We start from the raw sequence: 22,086 nt of genomic DNA, 5'->3' as shown, positions 1-22,086 counted from the left end.
AGAGTGCTGCCCCTAAACCCCGCAGAGTGCTGCCCCTAAACCCCGCAGAGTGCTGCCCCTAAACCCCGCAGAGTGCTGCCCCTAAACCCCGCAGAGTGCTGCCCCTAAACCCCGCAGAGTGCTGCCCCTAAACCCCGCAGAGTGCTGCCCCTAAACCCCGCAGAGTGCTGCCCCTAAACCCCGCAGAGTGCTGCCCCTAAACCCCGCAGAGTGCTGCCCCTAAACCCCGCAGAGTGCTGCCCCTAAACCCCGCAGAGTGCTGCCCCTAAACCCCGCAGAGTGCTGCCCCTAAACCCCGCAGAGTGCTGCCCCTAAACCCCGCAGAGTGCTGCCCCTAAACCCCGCAGAGTGCTGCCCCTAAACCCCGCAGAGTGCTGCCCCTAAACCCCGCAGAGTGCTGCCCCTAAACCCCGCAGAGTGCTGCCCCTAAACCCCGCAGAGTGCTGCCCCTAAACCCCGCAGAGTGCTGCCCCTAAACCCCGCAGAGTGCTGCCCCTAAACCCCGCAGAGTGCTGCCCCTAAACCCCGCAGAGTGCTGCCCCCTAAACCCCGCAGAGTGCTGCCCCTAAACCCCGCAGAGTGCTGCCCCTAAACCCCGCAGAGTGCTGCCCCTAAACCCCGCAGAGTGCTGCCCCTAAACCCCGCAGAGTGCTGCCCCTAAACCCCGCAGAGTGCTGCCCCTAAACCCCGCAGAGTGCTGCCCCTAAACCCCGCAGAGTGCTGCCCCTAAACCCCGCAGAGTGCTGCCCCTAAACCCCGCAGAGTGCTGCCCCTAAACCCCGCAGAGTGCTGCCCCTAAACCCCGCAGAGTGCTGCCCCTAAACCCCGCAGAGTGCTGCCCCTAAACCCCGCAGAGTGCTGCCCCTAAACCCCGCAGAGTGCTGCCCCTAAACCCCGCAGAGTGCTGCCCCTAAACCCCGCAGAGTGCTGCCCCTAAACCCCGCAGAGTGCTGCCCCTAAACCCCGCAGAGTGCTGCCCCTAAACCCCGCAGAGTGCTGCCCCTAAACCCCGCAGAGTGCTGCCCCTAAACCCCGCAGAGTGCTGCCCCTAAACCCCGCAGAGTGCTGCCCCTAAACCCCGCAGAGTGCTGCCCCTAAACCCCGCAGAGTGCTGCCCCTAAACCCCGCAGAGTGCTGCCCCTAAACCCCGCAGAGTGCTGCCCCTAAACCCCGCAGAGTGCTGCCCCTAAACCCCGCAGAGTGCTGCCCCTAAACCCCGCAGAGTGCTGCCCCTAAACCCCGCAGAGTGCTGCCCCTAAACCCCGCAGAGTGCTGCCCCTAAACCCCGCAGAGTGCTGCCCCTAAACCCCGCAGAGTGCTGCCCCTAAACCCCGCAGAGTGCTGCCCCTAAACCCCGCAGAGTGCTGCCCCTAAACCCCGCAGAGTGCTGCCCCTAAACCCCGCAGAGTGCTGCCCCTAAACCCCGCAGAGGGCTGCCCCTAAACCCCGCAGAGGGCTGCCCCTAAACCCCGCAGAGGGCTGCCCCTAAACCCCGCAGAGGGCTGCCCCTAAACCCCGCAGAGGGCTGCCCCTAAACCCCGCAGAGGGCTGCCCCTAAACCCCGCAGAGTGCTGCCCCTAAACCCCGCAGAGTGCTGCCCCTAAACCCCGCAGAGGGCTGCCCCTAAACCCCGCAGAGGGCTGCCCCTAAACCCCGCAGAGGGCTGCCCCTAAACCCCGCAGAGGGCTGCCCCTAAACCCCGCAGAGGGCTGCCCCTAACCCCCGCAGAGGGCTGCCCCTAACCCCCGCAGAGGGCTGCCCCTAACCCCCGCAGAGGGCTGCCCCTAACCCCCGCAGAGGGCTGCCCCTAACCCCACAGGATCCCACATGTCACCATATTTCCAGTATCAGGGCTCTAAGAAGATGGCGCCGAAGAACATAGCTGACGTTTTACATTCTACCAACGAATTGTGCTATTTTGTTAGTTTTTGTGCGTTTTGGGTAACTTATTTTTTAACTTATTTTGTACATAATGTTGCTGCTACTGTCTCTTATGACCGAAAATAACTTCTGTATATCAGAACAGCGATTACTCACCGCGGACTGGAAGAAACTTTTTCCTTTAACGATTCCGACGAGAAGGATATCCTGCTTTCAGACGCAGGAAAAGGGGCCGCAGATCGGGCAGCTTTCTGAGAATCCGTAGGCGATGCCTCGGTCAACTGTAAGTGCTGTTATTGTGAAGTGGAAACTGTAGAGGGGCCGCAGATCGGGCAGCTTTCTGAGAATCCGTAGGCGAGCGAGTAAACTCCCACTGCCATCCGTTCTACTTGCTAACGTGTAATCATTGGAAAATAAAATTGATGACCTACGATTACGATTAGCCTACCAAAGGGCCATTTAAAAACTGTAATATCTTATGTTTCACCGAGTCGTGACTGAACGATGACATGGATAATATAGAGCTGGCAGGATTTTCCATGCACCGGCAGAACAGAGAAGTCTGGTAAGACGAGGGGTTGGGGTGTGTGTCTATTTGTCAATAACAGCTGGTGTGCGATGTCTAATATTAAAGAAGTCTCGAGGTATGGCTCGCCTGAGGTAGAGTACCTTATGATAAGCTGTAGACCACACGATCTACCAAGAGAGTTCTCATTTATATTATTCGTAGCCATTTATTTACCACCACAGAACGAAGCTGGCACTAAGACCGCTCTCAACCAACTCTATAAGGCCATAAGCAAACAGGAAAATACTCACCCAGAAGCGGCGCTCTGAGTGGCTGGGGACTGTAATGCAGGCAAACGTAAATCAGTTTTACCACATTTTTACCAGCATGTCACATGTGCAACCAGAGGGAAAACAAATCCTTGACCACCTTTACTCCACACACAGATATGCATACAAAGCTCTCCCTCGCCCTACATTTGGCATCTGACCATAATTATATCCTCCTGATTCCTGCTTCATCATAAAGTGCATCGACGCCGTCGTCCCAACAGTGACTGTACGTACATATCCCAACCAGAACCCATGGATCACAGGCAACATCCGCACCGAGCTAAAGGCTAGAGCTGCTGCTTTCAAGGAGTGGGAAACTAATCTGGATGCTTATAAGAAATCCTGCTACGCCCACAGACGAACCATCAAACAAGCAAAGCATCAATACAGGATTAAGATTGAATCCTACTACACCGGCTCTGACGCTCGTCGGATGTGGCAGGGCTTGAAAACTATTACAGACTACAAAGGGAAACCCAGACGCGAGCCGCCCAGTGACGCGAGCCTACCAGACGAGCTAAATGCCTTTAATGCTTGCTTCGAGGCAAGCAACACTGAAGCATGCACGAGAGCACCAGCTGTTCTGGATGACTGTGTCATCACACTCTCGGTAGCCGTTGTGAACAAGACCTTTAAAAAGGTCAACATTCACAAAGCCGCGGGGCCAGACGGATTACCAGGACGTGTACTCAAAGCATGTGCGGACCAACTGGCAAGTGTCTTCAATTACATTTTCAACCTCTCCCTGACCGAGTCTGTGATACCTACATGTTTCAAGTCGACCACCATAGTCCCTGTGCCCAAGGAAGCGAAGGTAACCTGCCTAAATGATTACCGCCCCGTGGCACTCACGTTGGTATCCATGAAGTGCTTTGAAAGATTGGTCATGGCTCACATCAACAGCATCCTCCAGGACACCCTAGACCCACTCCAATTCGCATACCGCCCCAACAGATCCACAGACGACGCAATCTCTATTGCACTCCACACTGCCCTTTCTCACCTGGACAAAAGGATCACCTATGTGAGAATACTATTCATTGACTACAGCTCAGTGTTCAACACCATAGTGCCCGCAAAGCTCATCACTAAGCTAAGGACTCTGGGACTAAACACCTCCCTCTGCAACTGGATCCTGGACTTTCTGACGAGCCGCCCCCAGGTGGTAAGAGTAGGCAACAACAACACGTCTGCCATGCTGATCCTCAACACGAGGGCCCCTCAGGGGTGAATGCTCAGTCCCCTCCTGTACTCCCTGTTCACCCACGACTGCGTGGCCAAACACAACTCCAACACCATTAAGTTTGCTGATGACACAACAGTGGTAGGCCTGATCACCGACAACAATGAGCCGGCCTATAGGGAGGCGGTCCGAGAACTGACAGTGTGGTGTCAGGACAACAACCTCTCCCTCAATGTGAGCAAGACAAAGGAGCTGATCGTGGACTACAGGAAAAGGCTGGCCGAGCAGGCCCCCATTAACATCGACGGGGCTGTAGTGGAGCGGGTCGAGAGTTTCAAGTTCCTTGGTGTCCACATCACCAACAAACTATCATAGTCCAGACACACCAAGACAGTCGTGAAGAGGGCACGACAAGACCTTTTCCCCCTCAGGAGACTGAAAAGATTTGGCATGGGTCCCCAGATCCTCAAGAAGTTCTACAGTTGCACCATCAAGAGCATCCTGACCGGTTGCATCACCGCCTGGTATGGCAACTGCTCGGCATCTGACCGTAAGGCTCTACAGAGGGTAGTGCGAACGGCTCAGTACATAACTGGAGCAAGTCTAGGACCAAAAGGATCCTCAACAGCTTCTACCCCTAAGTCAATTAATAAAACAATTAATAAAATTGCCACCAGACAATTTACATTGACCCCCTCCCTTTGTAACCTGCTGCTACTCGCTGTTTATTATCTATGCATAGTCACTTCACCCCCACCTGCATGTACAAATTACCTCAACTAACCTGTATCAACCCTGTTCCTGGAGAGAGACCCTCCTGTAAGGTTTTAACTCCAACCCTGTTACTGGAGAGAGAGACCCTCCTGTACGTTTTCACTCCAACCCTGTTCCTGGAGAGAGACCCTCCTGTAGGTTTTAACTCCAACCCTGTTCCTGGAGAGAGACCCTCCTGTAGGTTTTAACTCCAACCCTGTTCCTGGAGAGAGAGACCCTCCTGTAGGTTTTACCTCCAACCTTGTTCCTGGAGAGATACCCTCCTGTAGGTTTTAACCCCAACCCTGTTCCTGGAGAGAGAGACCCTCCTGTAGGTTTTACCTCCAACCTTGTTCCTGGAGAGAGACCCTCCTGGAGGTTTTAACCCAGACGTGCGTCTGACTCTAGCTGTAATGTTGCCCAGGAGATTAATATGTTTTGAATATAGTCTGAGTCTCTTCATGTTATGTTAGCAAAGCACTCCGTGAGGTCAAAGACCCAGCCGCTAGTAACATGTCGAACCTAGCAGCACCTGTAAACTCACTGTAGCTAGTTAGTACCACCTGTAAACTCACTGTAGCTAGTTAGTAGCACCTGTAAACTCGCTGTAGCTAGTTAGTAGCACCTGTAAACTCACTGTAGCTAGTTAGTAGCACCTGCAAACTCGCTGTAGCTAGTTAGTAGCACCTGTAAACTTGCTGTAGCTAGTTAGTAGCACCTGTAAACTCGCTGTAGCTAGTTAGTAGCACCTGTATACTCGCTGTAGCTAGTTAGTAGCACCTGTAAACTTGCTGTAGCTAGTTAGTAGCACCTGTAAACTCGCTGTAGCTAGTTAGTAGCACCTGTATACTCGCTGTAGCTAGTTAGTAGCACCTGTAAACTCGCTGTAGCTAGTTAGTAGCACCTGTAAACTCGCTGTAGCTAGTTAGTACCCCCTGTAAACTCGCTGTAGCTAGTTAGTAGCACCTGTAAACTCGCTGTAGCTAGTTAGCAGCACCTGTAAACTCGCTGTAGCTAGTTAGTAGCACCTGTAAACTCGCTGTAGCTAGTTGGTAGCACCTGTAAACTCGCTGTAGCTAGTTAGTAGCACATGTAAACTCGCTGTAGCTAGTTAGTAGCACCTGTAAACTCGCTGTAGCTAGTTAGTAGCACCTGTAAACTCGCTGTAGCTAGTTAGTAGCACCTGTAAACTCGCTGTAGCTAGTTAGTAGCACCTGTAAACTCGCTGTAGCTAGTTAGTAGCACCTGTAAACTCGCTGTAGCTAGTTAGTAGCACCTGTAAACTCGCTGTAGCTAGTTAGTAGCACCTGTAAACTCGCTGTAGCTAGTTAGTACCCCCTATAAACTCGCTGTAGCTAGTTAGCAGCACCTGTAAACTCACTGTAGCTAGTTAGCAGCACCTGTAAACTCGCTGTAGCTAGTTAGTAGCACCTGTAAACTCGCTGTAGCTAGTTAGTAGCACCTGTAAACTCGCTGTAGCTAGTTAGTGCCCCCTGTAAACTCGCTGTAGCTAGTTAGTAGCACCTGTAAACTCGCTGTAGCTAGTTAGTAGCACCTGTAAACTCGCTGTAGCTAGTTAGTAGCACCTGTAAACTCGCTGTAGCTAGTTAGTAGCACCTGTAAACTCGCTGTAGCTAGTTAGTACTACCTGTAAACTCGCTGTAGCTAGTTAGTAGCACCTGTAAACTCGCTGTAGCTAGTTAGTAGCACCTGTAAACTCGCTGTAGCTAGTTAGTAGCACCTGTAAACTCGCTGTAGCTAGTTAGTAGCACCTGTAAACTCGCTGTAGCTAGTTAGTAGCACCTGTAAACTCGCTGTAGCTAGTTAGTAGCACCTGTAAACTCGCTGTAGCTAGTTAGTAGCACCTGTAAACTCACTGTAGCTAGTTAGTAGCACCTGTAAACTCGCTGTAGCTAGTTAGTAGCACCTGTAAACTCGCTGTAGCTAGTTAGTAGCACCTGTAAACTCGCTGTAGCTAGTTAGTAGCACCTGTCAACTCGCTGTAGCTAGTTAGTAGCACCTGTCAACTCGCTGTAGCTAGTTAGTAGCACCTGTAAACTCGCTGTAGCTAGTTAGTAGCACCTGTCAACTCGCTGTAGCTAGTTAGTAGCACCTGTAAACTCGCTGTAGCTAGTTATTACCACCTGAACACTCACAGTAGCTCCAGCTGGAATCATGCCTACTGCCCAAGGCATTGCTGGTGCTTTGAATATACTATATTATAAATGTCTTCATGTTATGTTAGCCAGGTTTTGGTTTTTGTTATTGAAGAGAATAGTGGGGACACTGCTCGCTCCCAAATACCTTCTCAGATACTTCACTTCCTGAAAGGGAGGAAAATAGATTTTTATTAGTTTCCTTTCGTGCCTCATCTTTCAAAACTTCACAGTCCCAGATTTTAAAAAACAGACTAGGAGCTTTAAAGAGGGGAGAGGTGGAGGGAGACTGGGGAGACTGGGGCTTCTGTTTCCCTCGTTGTTTTGGAACACTGATTCCCTGTAGTGATGGTGTTTGGGACAGAGTGGGGGAAAGGAGAAGGACATTATTTATGTTGGCAGGACTCTTTCAAATAATAGAGGTCGACTCCAAAGCCATGTCAATTATGAACAAAATGTTTCACTTCCGTTTCCTCAGGAAAGTAACCTAGTAAACAGAGAAGTTGTTCTATTCTGGGTTGATGGTAATGTTTCCATGTAATCCCTGATGGGAGTAACTGGGTAGAGTAGAGGGATTGAGGATGTTGGATCCAGTGACGATTTTAGCATTTAAATCTTGGTGAGCCAACAAACAAAAAACAAGTGGGTTGCATGCCAGCAAAGCCACAGCACTAAACAATACATTAATTTCACTATAACGGTGACAAACGGTGCCCACAAACTGTTAGGGCCTACATGACGCTGTCCCAACAGCAGAGTCCCCACAGCAGAGTCCCCACAGCAGAGTCCCCACAGCAGAGTCCCCACAGCAGAGTCCCCACAGCAGAGTCCCCACAGCAGAGTCCCCACAGCAGAGTCCCCAACAGCAGAGTCCCCACACCTTACCACTGCTACACCTGGCTATCAGCGGAGCCTTGTCTGGCAGCGAAGCAGTTCATTAAGCCTCATTTACTGCCTTTAAAAGAAACATATTATTAGAGTGAGGCACATGGGCTACTAACATCCTACTACATAACATACACATATTACTTTTTTAGCTACATTATACACACCTCCTTGTCATATTACATATTTTATGCAGCAGCATACAAGACATTTTTTGGACTCACCTTGTTGTGCTGTGCTCACTTGAACAGGAATGTGGCGAGGAGGTCTTTCAACTTGTCATCGAAGTCTGTCATTCTCTTTCAACACATCTGGAGGCAGATTTACAATTCAAATCAAATGTTATTGGTCACATACATGTGATTAGTAAGTGGGTCTGCGGTGGCAGGTAAAGTGGAGGTGATATGATCCTTGACTAGTCTCTCAAAGCACTTCATGATGACAGAGGTGAGTGCTACGGGGCGGTAGTCGTTTAGCTCAGTTACCTTAGCTTTCTTGGGTACAGAAACAATGGTGGCCATCTTGAAGCATGTGGGGGCATCAGACTGGGATAGGGAGAGATTGAATATGTCCGTAAACACACCATCCAGCTGGTCTGCGCATGCTCTGAGGATGCGGCTGGGGATGCCGTCTGGACCGGCAGCCTTGCGAGGGTTAACACACGTAACTGTCTTACTCACGTCACGGAGAAAGAAAGCCCACAGTCCTCGGTAGCGGGCCACGTCAGTGTGGCGTTGTGTTATCCTCAAAACGGTGAAGAAGGTGTTTAGCTTGTCCGGAACATGACTGGTTTTTCCTTTTGTACTTTGTACTTCGTGATTGTCTGTAGACACATACGTCTCGTGTCGGAGCCGTTGAATTGCGACTCTACTTTGACTCTCTACTGACATTTTGCTTGTTTGATTTGCCTTGCGGAGGGAATAACTACACTGTTTGTATTAGGCAATATTCCCAGTCACGTTTCCATGGTTTAATGCGGTGGTTCGCGCTTTCAGTTTTGAGCGAATGCCGCCATCCATCCACGGTTTCTGGTTACGGTTGGTTTTAATTGTCACAGTGGGTACAACATCTCCTATGCACTTCCTGATGAACTCAGTCACCGCATCAGTGTATACGTCGATATTGTTCTTTGAGGCTACCCGGAACTTATCCAGGCCGCGTGATCAAAACAATTTTGAAGCGTGGATTCCGATTGGTCAGACCAGCGTTGAATAGTCCTTAGCACGGGTACTTCCTGTTTGATTTTCTGCCTATAGGAAGGGAGGAGCAAAATGTAGTCATGGTCAGATTTGCCGAAAGGCTGGCGAGGGAGGGCCTTGTAGGCATCGCGGAAGTTAGAGTAGCAGTGGTCCAGTGTTTTATCAACGAGAGTGCTACAGTCGATATGCTGATAGAATTTAGGGAGCCTTGTTCTCATATTTGCTTTGTTAAAATCCACAGCTACAATAAATTTAGCCTCAGGATATATGGTGTCTAGTTTGCACAAAGTCCAGTGAAGTTCTTTGATGGCCGTCGAGGTTTCGGCTTGAGGTGGGATGTAAACGGCCGTGGCGATGACGGAGGAGAATTCTCTTGGGAGGTAATACGGTTGGCATTTAATTGTGAGGTATTCTAGGTCGGGTGAACAAAATGACTTCCTGTTTGTTCCTAGAATTACACCATGACTCCTTAATCATGAAACACACACTCCCGCCCTTCTGCTTCCTGGAGAGATATTTATTCCTATCTACAGAATCCTGCTGGCTTTACTAACTCCGACAGAGTATCCCGAGAGAGCCATGTTTCCCAGAAACAAAGTATGTTACAGGCGCCGATGTCTCTCTGGAAAGAAATCCTTGCTCTAAGCTCATCAACTTTGTTATCCAAAGACTGAACATTAGCGAGTAATACACTCTGAAGCGGTGGGTGGTGTGCGCTCTTCCTAAGTCGAACCAGCAGGCCGCCTCGAGTGCCTCTCCTCCGCCGGCGATGTTTTTGGTCAGCCTTTGGAATACGTTCTGTTGCTCTGGGGAGAACAAAGGATCAGGGAAGTCGTATTCCTGGTCGTAATGCTGGTAGTTCTGGTGAGTTACCGCCGCTCTAATATCCAATAGTTCTTCCTGGCTGTATGTAATGACACAAAACATTTCCTGAGCAAATAATGTAAAAACAAGTACATAAAAACAAAATACTGCAAAAATTTCTAAGAGCTAGTTGTGATGCTTCCATCTCCGTCGGGCGCCATCTTCCGAGTTGAATGACCGTTCAAAACGTATTTTCACAGTCGGAGCTTCCCAGTTGTCTTGAACTCACTGAAGTCAAGTTTTCGCAGTTCTGAGTTAACAGTTGTTTTGAGCGTGGCACAAATCATGCTTCATGGACAGCACGGCCAATGTTGAATGTTTATCATTTATAACTTGGGAAAGAGACACTTAATCCCAGATCTGGGACCAGACAGCCACTGTCACTGAATCCTTCCAAACCACCATCGTTGAATTTGCCATTTCCAACTTGTTGTGTAATGTTTATGTCCAATGGCTGATGAGCACCGCTACGTTTTATCTATCATTTCTCTTCATTATTTATCTTCATATGACAAGGATTAAAAAGTATTTGCCAGTAGATTGTCAACTTGATTCACGATGACTGCTGGCTAAGATTGTGAAAGTTTGATGTTGACATGATCAGTCCAATCAAAGCGACTGTAGATAACGTGATTTGACATCATTTTATCTGTGGCCAATGACCTTGGATTGGCTTCTAATGTAAATCTATGGCAGCACCCGATGGGCTCTCCGCTTACACTTGGCAGTGACGAAAAGTCCCCATGAGTGACAGAACACTGAGCCAATCACGGCGCAAAGCTCTGTATTTTCTGCTGGCTTGCCCCACCACCCCAGAAAGCACTGAGCTAGGCTGAAACTCCTGTATTTTGGAGCTGCTTTACTCAAGAAAACAAAATGGAGACCATGTTTGTATGCAGCTTTATTAACTAAATAAAAGTGTTTTTGCATTGTTTGCAAACTGATATGTGACACGTTTTAATGCCAAATAACATGCAAAACAGGCAGAGCCCCACCTGCCCTGAATGACAGATCGTCAACTGGTTGGATCTCTACCTAAAGTCTGCCTTTCAGAGGAGAGAAGTACAGCCTCATACAGAGTCACACTGCCATCTAGTGGCACAGTGTATAAACCTACTGAGAAATCATCTCTGCATTGCCTCAACTCACATCTCTGGGCTTTTAGCCCAATTCATCTGTCAGGGCTGTAACTACTTATGAGGACACCGAGGTCCGAACCCAGGTAATCTTTTCTAATTAAAAAAAAATTATAATAATTTAAAAAAATATATATATATATAATATATATATATATATACATACACACACACTACCGGTCAAACGTTTTAGAGCACCTACTCATTCAAGGGTTTTTCTTTATTTTTACTATTTTCTACATTGTAGAATAATAGTGAAGACATCAAAACTATGAAATAACACATATGGAATCATGTAGTAACCAAAAAGTGTTAAACAAATAAAAATATTTTATATTTGAGGTTCTTCAAATAGCTAGCTTTGCACACTCTTGGCATTCTCTCAACCAGCTTCACCTGGAATGCTTTTCCAACAGTCTTGAAGGAGTTCCCACATATGCTGAGCACTTGTTGGCTGCTTTTCCTTCACTCCAACTCATCCAAAACCATCTCAATGGGGTTGAGGTCGGGGGATTGTGGAGGCCAGGTCATCTGATGCAGCACTCCAATCAAATATATACAAACTAGTGTATATATTTTGTACACAATAAAGAAAGCTCAGAATTCTTATATTCTTGATCTGACTGAGTTGTAATCGCGCCTGCCTCTTTGTGAATGAGTGGAATTATGAACAGTGGTTTGTTTATGTTTCGCCTTTTTAACAGCACGTTCACCTCTTGTGGGCAGCAGAGACTTCTATCGCAGTAACGTTTAAGTGCTCTGGTTATTATTACTTAGCTAGAAGGATGAAGTAAGAAGCTAACGTTAAATGGAGCAAAAAATAAGCTTCTAAGTTCTCATAATAACGTTGCTTTACAGAGAGTGGGCTACTGAGACAGACAGTGATGTGGTGCATGCAGGGGGAAGCAGAGGAGATAGAGAGAGAGGTTAGTACAGTAGTTTCCAAACTTGGGGTTGGGGCCCAATGTGGGGTCCCCTGAGAAAATCTGTACTAATCTTATCAAATAAGGTAGGAACTTAATAAAATAAGCTATGTTTCAATATGAACATCTCCACAGGACCCATCTTCCCTCTAGGCCGACATTACAATACAACCACTGTATGTTTCAATATAACATCTCCACAGGACCTGTCTTCCCTCTAGGCCGACATTAAAATACAACCATTGTATGTTTCAATATAACATCTCCACAGGACCCATCTTCCCTCTAGGCCGACATTACAATACAACCACTGTATGTTTCAATATAACATCTCAACAGGACCTATCTTCCCTAAAGGCCGACATTAAAATACAACCACTGTATGTTTCAATATGAACATCTCCACAGGACCCATCTTCCCTAAAGGCCGACATTAAAATACAACCAATACAGTTCTAAAAATGTTATGTTTTTGTTTATATTGGTTGTTCGTCTTATCTCAATCGCCTGCTGGAGTTAATAGTTTAATAACCCATCTTTTTTGTTTTACCACTGCATCACTGATACATCGACAGGTAGAACATTGGGCCAGTAACCGAAACGTCGCTGTTTCGAATCCCCGAGCCGACTACGTTAAAAATCTGTCGGCGCTCTTGAGCAGGGAGGGCACTTAAGTCGCTCTGGATAAGTGTCTGCAAATTTTTTGCTGGGGTCCCTCAAAATTTAGGCAGATAATAACATTACAATTAGCGGGCGGTCAGTGCAAATGTGTTTTTTTTGTTGGCTGAAGGAATTATTGGATTTCCTCACCCAAATATGACCATTTGGTCATAAACCCCTCTATGAATATGGTTTAGATTGTTTAGTAATTGATTACTTTCTGCAAGTTATTCACCTCTAAAACTATTAAGTTAGCCAGATCAGCTAGGTTTGTTTTCCCCCTCGTGTTGGTATTTAGGATTCGAACCATGATGGACATGAGCTCCAGCCCGCCGTCTCTCTGGTCTAAAGGAAGGTGAGATTCAAAGTTCCAACCATTTCAAACATCTAGCTACCTCCCCGCGTTTCCTGGTCTCTGAGATCCAGCGTTTAAAACCACTTTAGACTGCAACTCCCCGCGTTACCTGGTCTCATGTTACATTTGTTACCACGCCTTTTTATGCACTCTGGCCGTAGGGGTTGGTCCGTCAGTCTGACACGCTCTCTAACCTCATTCGGGGCGTAGCTACTTACTGTAAACAGTTTATAGGAGATAGATTCTCTTATACCTCCTATCATCACATCCCTATCTTAACAAAAACAATTTCTTAATTTATTTTATATTATATGCACAACGTATTGGATGGAAACATGACAGATAAGGGGGATATACTTTCCAAGTTAAAGTATTTTGTCCTTACCCTTTTTTAATGGCATCACAAAATAAAAACCAACATGACATTAGTTCTCTATAGCTCCCCACATTCTTATGTTAGAATTGTTGTTCCAGTATCCACTTTTGACCGTGGTATAGTTTCGGCGGGAAAAGCCTGTTAACAAAGAACATTCCTTGGGTTAAATGCTGGAGGGGAGAAGAAAGTCTCCTTCTCCTGCAACGTACAACAGCGTGTGAACTGTCGACCATCCAGCAGCTCTGTGGGTGAGAGAGGGAGGCCTGGTTACTGTCATCCCCCGGCAGTCTGATCTGACCCATTCTGATTCTCACAGGACAGTCATGACACCCATTTTTCTGTATTGCAAACGGTTTAATGCAGACTTTTACTTTCCACAAGAGACTCATGCTTGTTCTTCCAATCTAGCTTTTTGGAAAAATCAGTGGGGTAATGATATCTGGTTATCATATGGCAACAACCACTCTGCAGGTGTAACAGTTTTAAGAGGTGCATTTAAAGGGAAGGTCATCAGTAGTGAGACTCACCACTCTGCAGGTGTAACAGTTTTAGAGGTGCATTTAAAGGGACGGTCATCAGTAGTAAGACTCACCACTCCTGGACGTTGGTTAATTTTAACAGTGAAATTCAACGGTGAAATGTTTTTGTTCGGAAATATCTATTTATCCAACAACAAACAAAACAAAAATATATTATTTCAAAACATGAAAGAAGATTAATAGAGTTATAGGTGTATTTCAGGATATCAAAATTATTTTAGGTGGTTTATCTCTGAATATTGGGAAAAGTGAATTATTTGCGTTGAAAAGATGACTTAAACTCAGTATGTAATATCCCTGTAAAAGATGTGATCAAATATCTTGGTATTAAAGTTAGCGATGATCAGAAAGAAAAGGGCCAACTTAAATAAGAGATTTACCTCCTGGTTATTAAGAGATCTTTCTTTATCTGGATGTGTACTTTTGTCCAAATCTGAAGGTCCAGATGAGTTTATTACCTCCCTTGTCTTGGATGTTCCTCTGTCAGTAACTAAAATGGTTGATACTAAATTATTTAACTTCATATGGAGGAATAAACCTCATTATTTAAGGAAAGCGGTAATATGTAGCCCCCAAAGTGAAGGAGGGTTGAACGCTCTGGATTTTAAAACCTCTAATATAATCTTTAAGATTAAATGGAAACAAAACTATTTAAGAAATAAGGATTGGATTATCATCCCTAATTTAATATTCCAACAGATTGGTGGTGTAGAAGTCTTACTCAAATGCAACTTTGATGTGGGTAAGATCCCTATTAAGCTTGCTAACTTTCATGTACTGTAACGGCATTCCTCCTCCTCTTCATACGAAGAGGTGGAATAGTGATTCGACCAAAATGCAGCGGGTTGTGAATACATAATGATTTATTAAACAAAAAACGACGAAACACGAAATAACACTCTTAGAAATACAAAATAACAAAACGAACTAGACAGACCTAAACTACGAACTTACATGAAACGAAGAACACACGAACAGGAACAGACAAACCGAAACAGTCCCGTGTGGTAACATCTACTGACACGGAAGACAATCACCCACAAACAAACAGTGAGAACAACCTACCTTAATATGACTCTCAATCAGAGGAAACGTCAAACACCTGCCTCTAATTGAGAGCCATACCAGGCAACCCAAAACCAACATAGAAACAGAAAACATAGACTGCCCACCCAAAACTCACGCCCTGACCAATAAACACATACCAAACAACAGAAAACAGGTCAGGAACGTGACATGTACAAACAATTTCCCCAACATAAAATACAAAAACAAGTCTTTGTTTTTCCAGAACTGGTTTGACAACAGCATTATCGGGGTTAAATAATTATTGAATAATGATGGACAACTATATGATTACCCAGAATTCATGGGAACACAATGTTCAATTCAGTCCTGAGGAGTTTCAAATAGTTGTTAGAGCAGTCCCTAAAGGTGCTATTGTTCTTTTAGGAGAATATAACAGTAATCCAACTGTTGAGGATTCTGTAGTCTCAATACAGCTAGAACTGTTCGTTGGAAGCTTCATGAAATGGGTTTCCATGGCCGAGAAGCCGCACACAAGCCTAAGATCACCAGGCGCAATGCCAAGCGTCTAAACGCAGCCTTAAGCATGGACAGGGTCCAGGAGCCAAGATGATTTGGATGGACTCCGTCATTCCTGCATCTTCTATTTCCAAAATATATCAACGTTGTCCATTAAAAGTTATGCCAACAGATCTATGTAAAGAGTTGGTCATTAGAACGAACAGTCCTGATGCTACGTGTCCGTGGGAGGCATTTCTCATACAACTGTGTAACTAATAGACTGTGTAACTAATAGACTGTGTAACTAATAGACTGTGTAACTACTAGACTGTGTAACTACTAGACTGTGTAACTAATAGACTGTGTAACTAATAGACTGTGTAACTAATAGACTGTGTAACTAATAGACTGTGTAACTAATAGACTGTGTAACTAATAGACTGTGTAACTACTAGACTGTGTAACTAATAGACTGTGTAACTAATAGACTGTGTAACTACTAGACTGTGTAACTAATAGACTGTGTAACTAATAGACTGTGTAACTAATAGACTGTGTAACTAATAGACTGTGTAACTACTAGACTGTGTAACTAATAGACTGTGTAACTACTAGACTGTGTAACTAATAGACTGTGTAACTAATAGACTGTGTAACTAATAGACTGTGTAACTAATAGACTGTGTAACTACTAGACTGTGTAACTAATAGACTGTGTAACTAATAGACTGTGTAACTAATAGACTGTGTAACTAATAGACTGTGTAACTACTAGACTGTGTAACTAATAGACTGTGTAACTACTAGACTGTGTAACTAATAGACTGTGTATGAACCTGCAGCAGCCATGTTGGCTGGGGTCATTTTTTGCTGTTCTCCTAATAGCATTGTAGAGTAAATGAGCTTCAACTTTCAAAGAAAATTCTGGGGAACCCCTCCCCCCCACCCTGGGCCCTTCGATATATCTCCGAGCTGTTTCCTAAAACCACCGTTAACGTTGCTCTTGATGGTATGAGGGCCAGATTGGGAATTTAGTCAGGACACCGGGGCTAACACCCCTAATCTTACGATAAGTGCCATGGGCTCTTTACTGACCTCAGAGAGTCAGAACACCTGTTTATCATCCCATCTGAAAGACAGCAGCCTACACAGGGCAGTGTCCCCAATCACTGCCCTGGGGCATTGGATATATTTCTGTAGACCAGAGGAAAGAGTGCCTCCTACTGGCCCTCCAACACCACTACTAGCAGTACCTGGTCTCCCATCCAGAACTAACCCTGCTTAGCTTCAGAAGCTGCCAGCAGTGGGATGCAGGGTGGTCTGCTGCTGGCTTGTAGACTACTGTCTGTAATTTGTCTCAACATATTTCACGATGTTCCCAAATCTGTGAATTTTTATTGAGTAAACGTTAGAATAAGCCACCTCAACATTTGCAGCCGTCGGTGGTAATATCTCGTGAGGAGCCGATCCGTCGGTGGTAATATCTCGTGAGGAGCCGATCCGTCGGTGGTAATATCTCGTGAGGAGCCGATCCGTCGGTGGTAATATCTCGTGAGGAGCCGATCCGTCGGTGGTAATATCTCGTGAGGAGCCGATCCGTCGGTGGTAATATCTCGTGAGGAGCCGATCCGTCGGTGGTAATATCTCGTTAGGAGCCGATCCGTCGGTGGTAATATCTCGTGAGGAGCCGATCCGTCGCTGGTAATATCTCGTGAGGAGCCGATCCGTCGGTGGTAATATCTCGTTAGGAGCCGATCCGTCGGTGGTAATATCTCGTTACATATTTCGGCCGTTGTAGGAAAGATGCATCGTTAAAAAAAACTTGTAAGCCTAAATTCCATCGCTATCGGGAAACCGTGCCCAGATCTCAGTAAACCCAGAACTAAAACCGAGCATAAATTGGTCAGCAGAATCTGTCCACGAGAGATTATAGCCCAATAAAGACACAAATCCAAACATGTTATTATTGTGATGAGTCGTCGTTACATGTTCTGTATCTATGCTGTCATTCATCATTAACATGTCCTACTGTCTGTCCAACATCCTCAGATCCAGAAGAAATCCCAGCATGCTATTATTGTGATGCTTGGTCTTTAACATGTCCCATTGTCTCTCTGTCTGTCCAGCATCCTCAGATCCAGAAGAAATCCCAGTACATCAAGTACCTGTGCTGTGATGATGTCAGAACGCTACACCAGTGGATCAATGGGATACGCATCGCCAAGGTAACGCTACGTTGCCTCAGCAACAACGTAATGAGAGAGAGAGAGTAATGGAAAGCAGAGCCATAGTCTGGGTTCTCAAAAATAACATCTTTGACAGAATACCTCAATGTCCAAACGTGATGTATTCGGCTCTGACTGAAAGCTGTGGGAACATCTGAGAAAGCTGGGCTGTATTCACTTTCAAACAAACAAGCAAGCAGAACAAAACAGGGAGGGACCTATCTGAATTTGTTAAATAGAAACTCTAGTTTTCGTTGCAGAACGTTTTGCGCTTGGAGTAAACTGTTTCCGATACAAACCATTTTGCTACGTTGCAAACCGACTAATGAATACACCCCTCTGTTGACCGACTAATGAATACACCCCTCTGTTGACCGACTAATGAATGCACCCCTGATGTCTGTTGACCGACTAATGAATACACCCCTCTGTTGACCGACTAATGAATACACCCCTGATGTCTGTTGACCGACTAATGAATACACCCCTGATGTCTGTTGACCGACTAATGAATACACCCCTCTGTTGACCGTCTAATGAATACACCCCTGATGTCTGTTGACCGTCTAATGAATACACCCCTGATGTCTGTTGACCGTCTAATGAATGCACCCCTGATGTCTGTTGACCGTCTAATGAATACACCCCTGATGTCTGTTGACCGACTAATGAATACACCTGACCGACTAATGAATACACCTGACCGACTAATGAATACACCTGACCGACTAATGAATACACCTGACCGACTAATGAATACACCCCTGATGTCTGTTGACCGTCTAATGAATACACCCCTGATGTCTGTTGACCGTCTAATGAATACACCCCTGATGTCTGTTGACCGTCTAATGAATACACCCCTGATGTCTGTTGACCGACTAATGAATACACCCCTGATGTCTGTTGACCGACTAATGAATACACCCCTCTGTTGACCGACTAATGAATACACCCCTGATGTCTGTTGACCGACTAATGAATACACCCCTGATGTCTGTTGACCGACTAATGAATACACCCCTGATGTCTGTTGACCGACTAATGAATACACCCCTGATGTCTGTTGACCGTCTAATGAATACACCCCTGATGTCTGTTGACCGACTAATGAATACACCCCTCTGTTGACCGACTAATGAATACACCCCTGATGTCTGTTGACCGTCTAATGAATGCACCCCTGATGTCTGTTGACCGACTAATGAATACACCCCTCTGTTGACCGACTAATGAATGCACCCCTGATGTCTGTTGACCGACTAATGAATACACCCCTCTGTTGACCGACTAATGAATACACCCCTGATGTCTGTTGACCGACTAATGAATACACCCCTCTGTTGACCGACTAATGAATGCACCCCTGATGTCTGTTGACCGACTAATGAATACACCCCTGATGTCTGTTGACCGACTAATGAATACACCCCTGATGTCTGTTGACCGACTAATGAATACACCCCTGATGTCTGTTGACCGACTAATGAATACACCACTGATGTCTGTTGACCGACTAATGAATACACCCCTCTGTTGACCGACTAATGAATACACCCCTGATGTCTGTTGACCGACTAATGAATACACCCCTGATGTCTGTTGACCGACTAATGAATACACCCCTGATGTCTGTTGACCGACTAATGAATACACCCCTCTGTTGACCGACTAATGAATACACCCCTGATGTCTGTTGACCGACTAATGAATACACCCCTGATGTCTGTTGACCGACTAATGAATACACCCCTGATGTCTGTTGACCGACTAATGAATACACCCCTGATGTCTGTTGACCGACTAATGAATACACCCCTCTGTTGACCGACTAATGAATACACCCCTGATGTCTGTTGACCGACTAATGAATACACCCCTGATGTCTGTTGACCGACTAATGAATACACCCCTGATGTCTGTTGACCGACTAATGAATACACCCCTGATGTCTGTTGACCGACTAATGAATACACCCCTGATGTCTGTTGACCGACTAATGAATACACCCCTGATGTCTGTTGACCGACTAATGAATACACCCCTGATGTCTGTTGACCGACTAATGAATGCACCCCTGATGTCTGTTGACCGACTAATGAATACACCCCTGATGTCTGTTGACCGACTAATGAATACACCCCTCTGTTGACCGACTAATGAATACACCCCTGATGTCTGTTGACCGACTAATGAATACACCCCTGATGTCTGTTGACCGACTAATGAATACACCCCTGATGTCTGTTGACCGACTAATGAATACACCCCTCTGTTGACCGACTAATGAATACACCCCTGATGTCTGTTGACCTATGTATCTCTGTGTCTCCAGTATGGGAAGACCCTGTACTATAATGAATACACCCCTCTGTTGACCGACTAATGAATACACCCCTCTGTTGACCTATGTATCTCTGTGTCTCCAGTACGGGAAGACCCTGTACTATAATGAATACACCCTTCTGTTGACCTATGTATCTCTGTGTCTCCAGTATGGGAAGACCCTGTACTATAATGAATACACCCTTCTGTTGACCTATGTATCTCTGTGTCTCCAGTATGGGAAGACCCTGTACTATAATGAATACACCCTTCTGTTGACCTATGTATCTCTGTGTCTCCAGTACGGGAAGACCCTGTACTATAATGAATACACCCCTCTGTTGACCTATGTATCTCTGTGTCTCCAGTACGGGAAGACCCTGTACTATAATGAATACACCCCTCTGTTGACCTATGTATCTCTGTGTCTCCAGTACGGGAAGACCCTGTACTATAATGAATACACCCCTCTGTTGACCTATGTATCTCTGTGTCTCCAGTACGGGAAGACCCTGTACTATAATGAATACACCCCTCTGTTGACCTATGTATCTCTGTGTCTCCAGTACGGGAAGACCCTGTACTATAATGAATACACCCCTCTGTTGACCTATGTATCTCTGTGTCTCCAGTACGGGAAGACCCTGTACTATAATGAATACACCCCTCTGTTGACCTATGTATCTCTGTGTCTCCAGTACGGGAAGACCCTGTACTATAATGAATACACCCCTCTGTTGACCTATGTATCTCTGTGTCTCCAGTACGGGAAGACCCTGTACTATAATGAATACACCCCTCTGTTGACCTATGTATCTCTGTGTCTCCAGTACGGGAAGACCCTGTACTATAATGAATACACCCCTCTGTTGACCTATGTATCTCTGTGTCTCCAGTATGGGAAGACCCTGTACTATAATGAATACACCCCTTCTGTTGACCTATGTATCTCTGTGTCTCCAGTACGGGAAGACCCTGTACTATAATGAATACACCCCTCTGTTGACCTATGTATCTCTGTGTCTCCAGTATGGGAAGACCCTGTACTATAATGAATACACCCCTCTGTTGACCTATGTATCTCTGTGTCTCCAGTACGGGAAGACCCTGTACTATAATGAATACACCCCTCTGTTGACCTATGTATCTCTGTGTCTCCAGTACGGGAAGACCCTGTACTATAATGAATACACCCCTCTGTTGACCTATGTATCTCTGTGTCTCCAGTACGGGAAGACCCTGTACTATAATGAATACACCCCTCTGTTGACCTATGTATCTCTGTGTCTCCAGTATGGGAAGACCCTGTACTATAATGAATACACCCTTCTGTTGACCTATGTATCTCTGTGTCTCCAGTACGGGAAGACCCTGTACTATAATGAATACACCCTTCTGTTGACCTATGTATCTCTGTGTCTCCAGTACGGGAAGACCCTGTACTATAATGAATACACCCCTCTGTTGACCTATGTATCTCTGTGTCTCCAGTACGGGAAGACCCTGTATGTGAACTACCAGGATGCTATGAAGAGGACTGAGGCAGCCTACGACTGGTCCTCTCTCTCTAGCTCCTCTATCAAGTCTGGATCCAGCTCCTCCAGCCTGCCTGGTGAGGGGTGGTGGACAGACACACATCTACAACACAACACACACTCAGCTACAGTATAGCAGGGCTGAGGTCTATTTTTATCTCAATTCAGTCATTTCAGGAAGCACAATTCAGTCATTTCAGGAAGTACAATTCAGTCATTTCAGGAAGTACAATTCAGTCATTTCAGGAAGTACAATTCAGTCATTTCAGGAAGTACAATTCAGTCATTTCAGGAAGCACAATTCAGTCATTTCAGGAAGCACAATTCAGTCATTTCAGGAAGCACAATTCAGTCATTTCAGGAAGTACAATTCAGTCATTTCAGGAAGTACAATTCCGTCATTTCAGGAAGTACAATTCCAGGAATTTCAGGTAACTTCCTATAATGACAGATTGAAATTGATTAGACCCCAACCCTGCAGAGGTTACCCACGTATAGTATTTCTAGTTTAGTATTTATAGTATAGTATTTATAAGATTTGTAGTTGTGGGGCCTCCGAGTGGCGCAGCGGTCTAAGGCACTGCATTGCAGTGTTGCAGCTTCACTACAGCCTGAGGTTCAATCCCAGGCTGTCATTACCGGACGTGACCGGGAGTCCCATGGGGCGCTCTAGCGACTCCTTGTGGCGGTCCCAGGCGCCTGCAGGCTGACCTCAGTGGTCAGT

At 45.9% G+C, this 22,086-nt stretch overlaps 1 protein-coding gene across 1 annotated transcript in view; it reads left to right on the top strand.

Moving 5' to 3' along the window:
- The window catches only part of LOC120058160 (ras-associated and pleckstrin homology domains-containing protein 1-like), an 80,176-nt gene that overhangs the window by 46,057 nt on the left and 12,033 nt on the right, over positions 1 to 22,086 (top strand). Inside the window, exons 8-9 of the mRNA XM_039006628.1 lie at positions 17,404 to 17,502; positions 21,319 to 21,439. Of these exons, the coding sequence (XP_038862556.1) occupies positions 17,404 to 17,502; positions 21,319 to 21,439 (220 nt within the window). The remainder of the gene's footprint in view (positions 1 to 17,403; positions 17,503 to 21,318; positions 21,440 to 22,086) is intronic.

The sequence above is a fragment of the Salvelinus namaycush genome, chromosome 13, assembly GCF_016432855.1.
Source record: "Salvelinus namaycush isolate Seneca chromosome 13, SaNama_1.0, whole genome shotgun sequence".
Lineage (NCBI taxonomy): Eukaryota > Metazoa > Chordata > Actinopteri > Salmoniformes > Salmonidae > Salvelinus > Salvelinus namaycush.
This window is presented reverse-complemented; position numbering and strand designations above follow the sequence as displayed.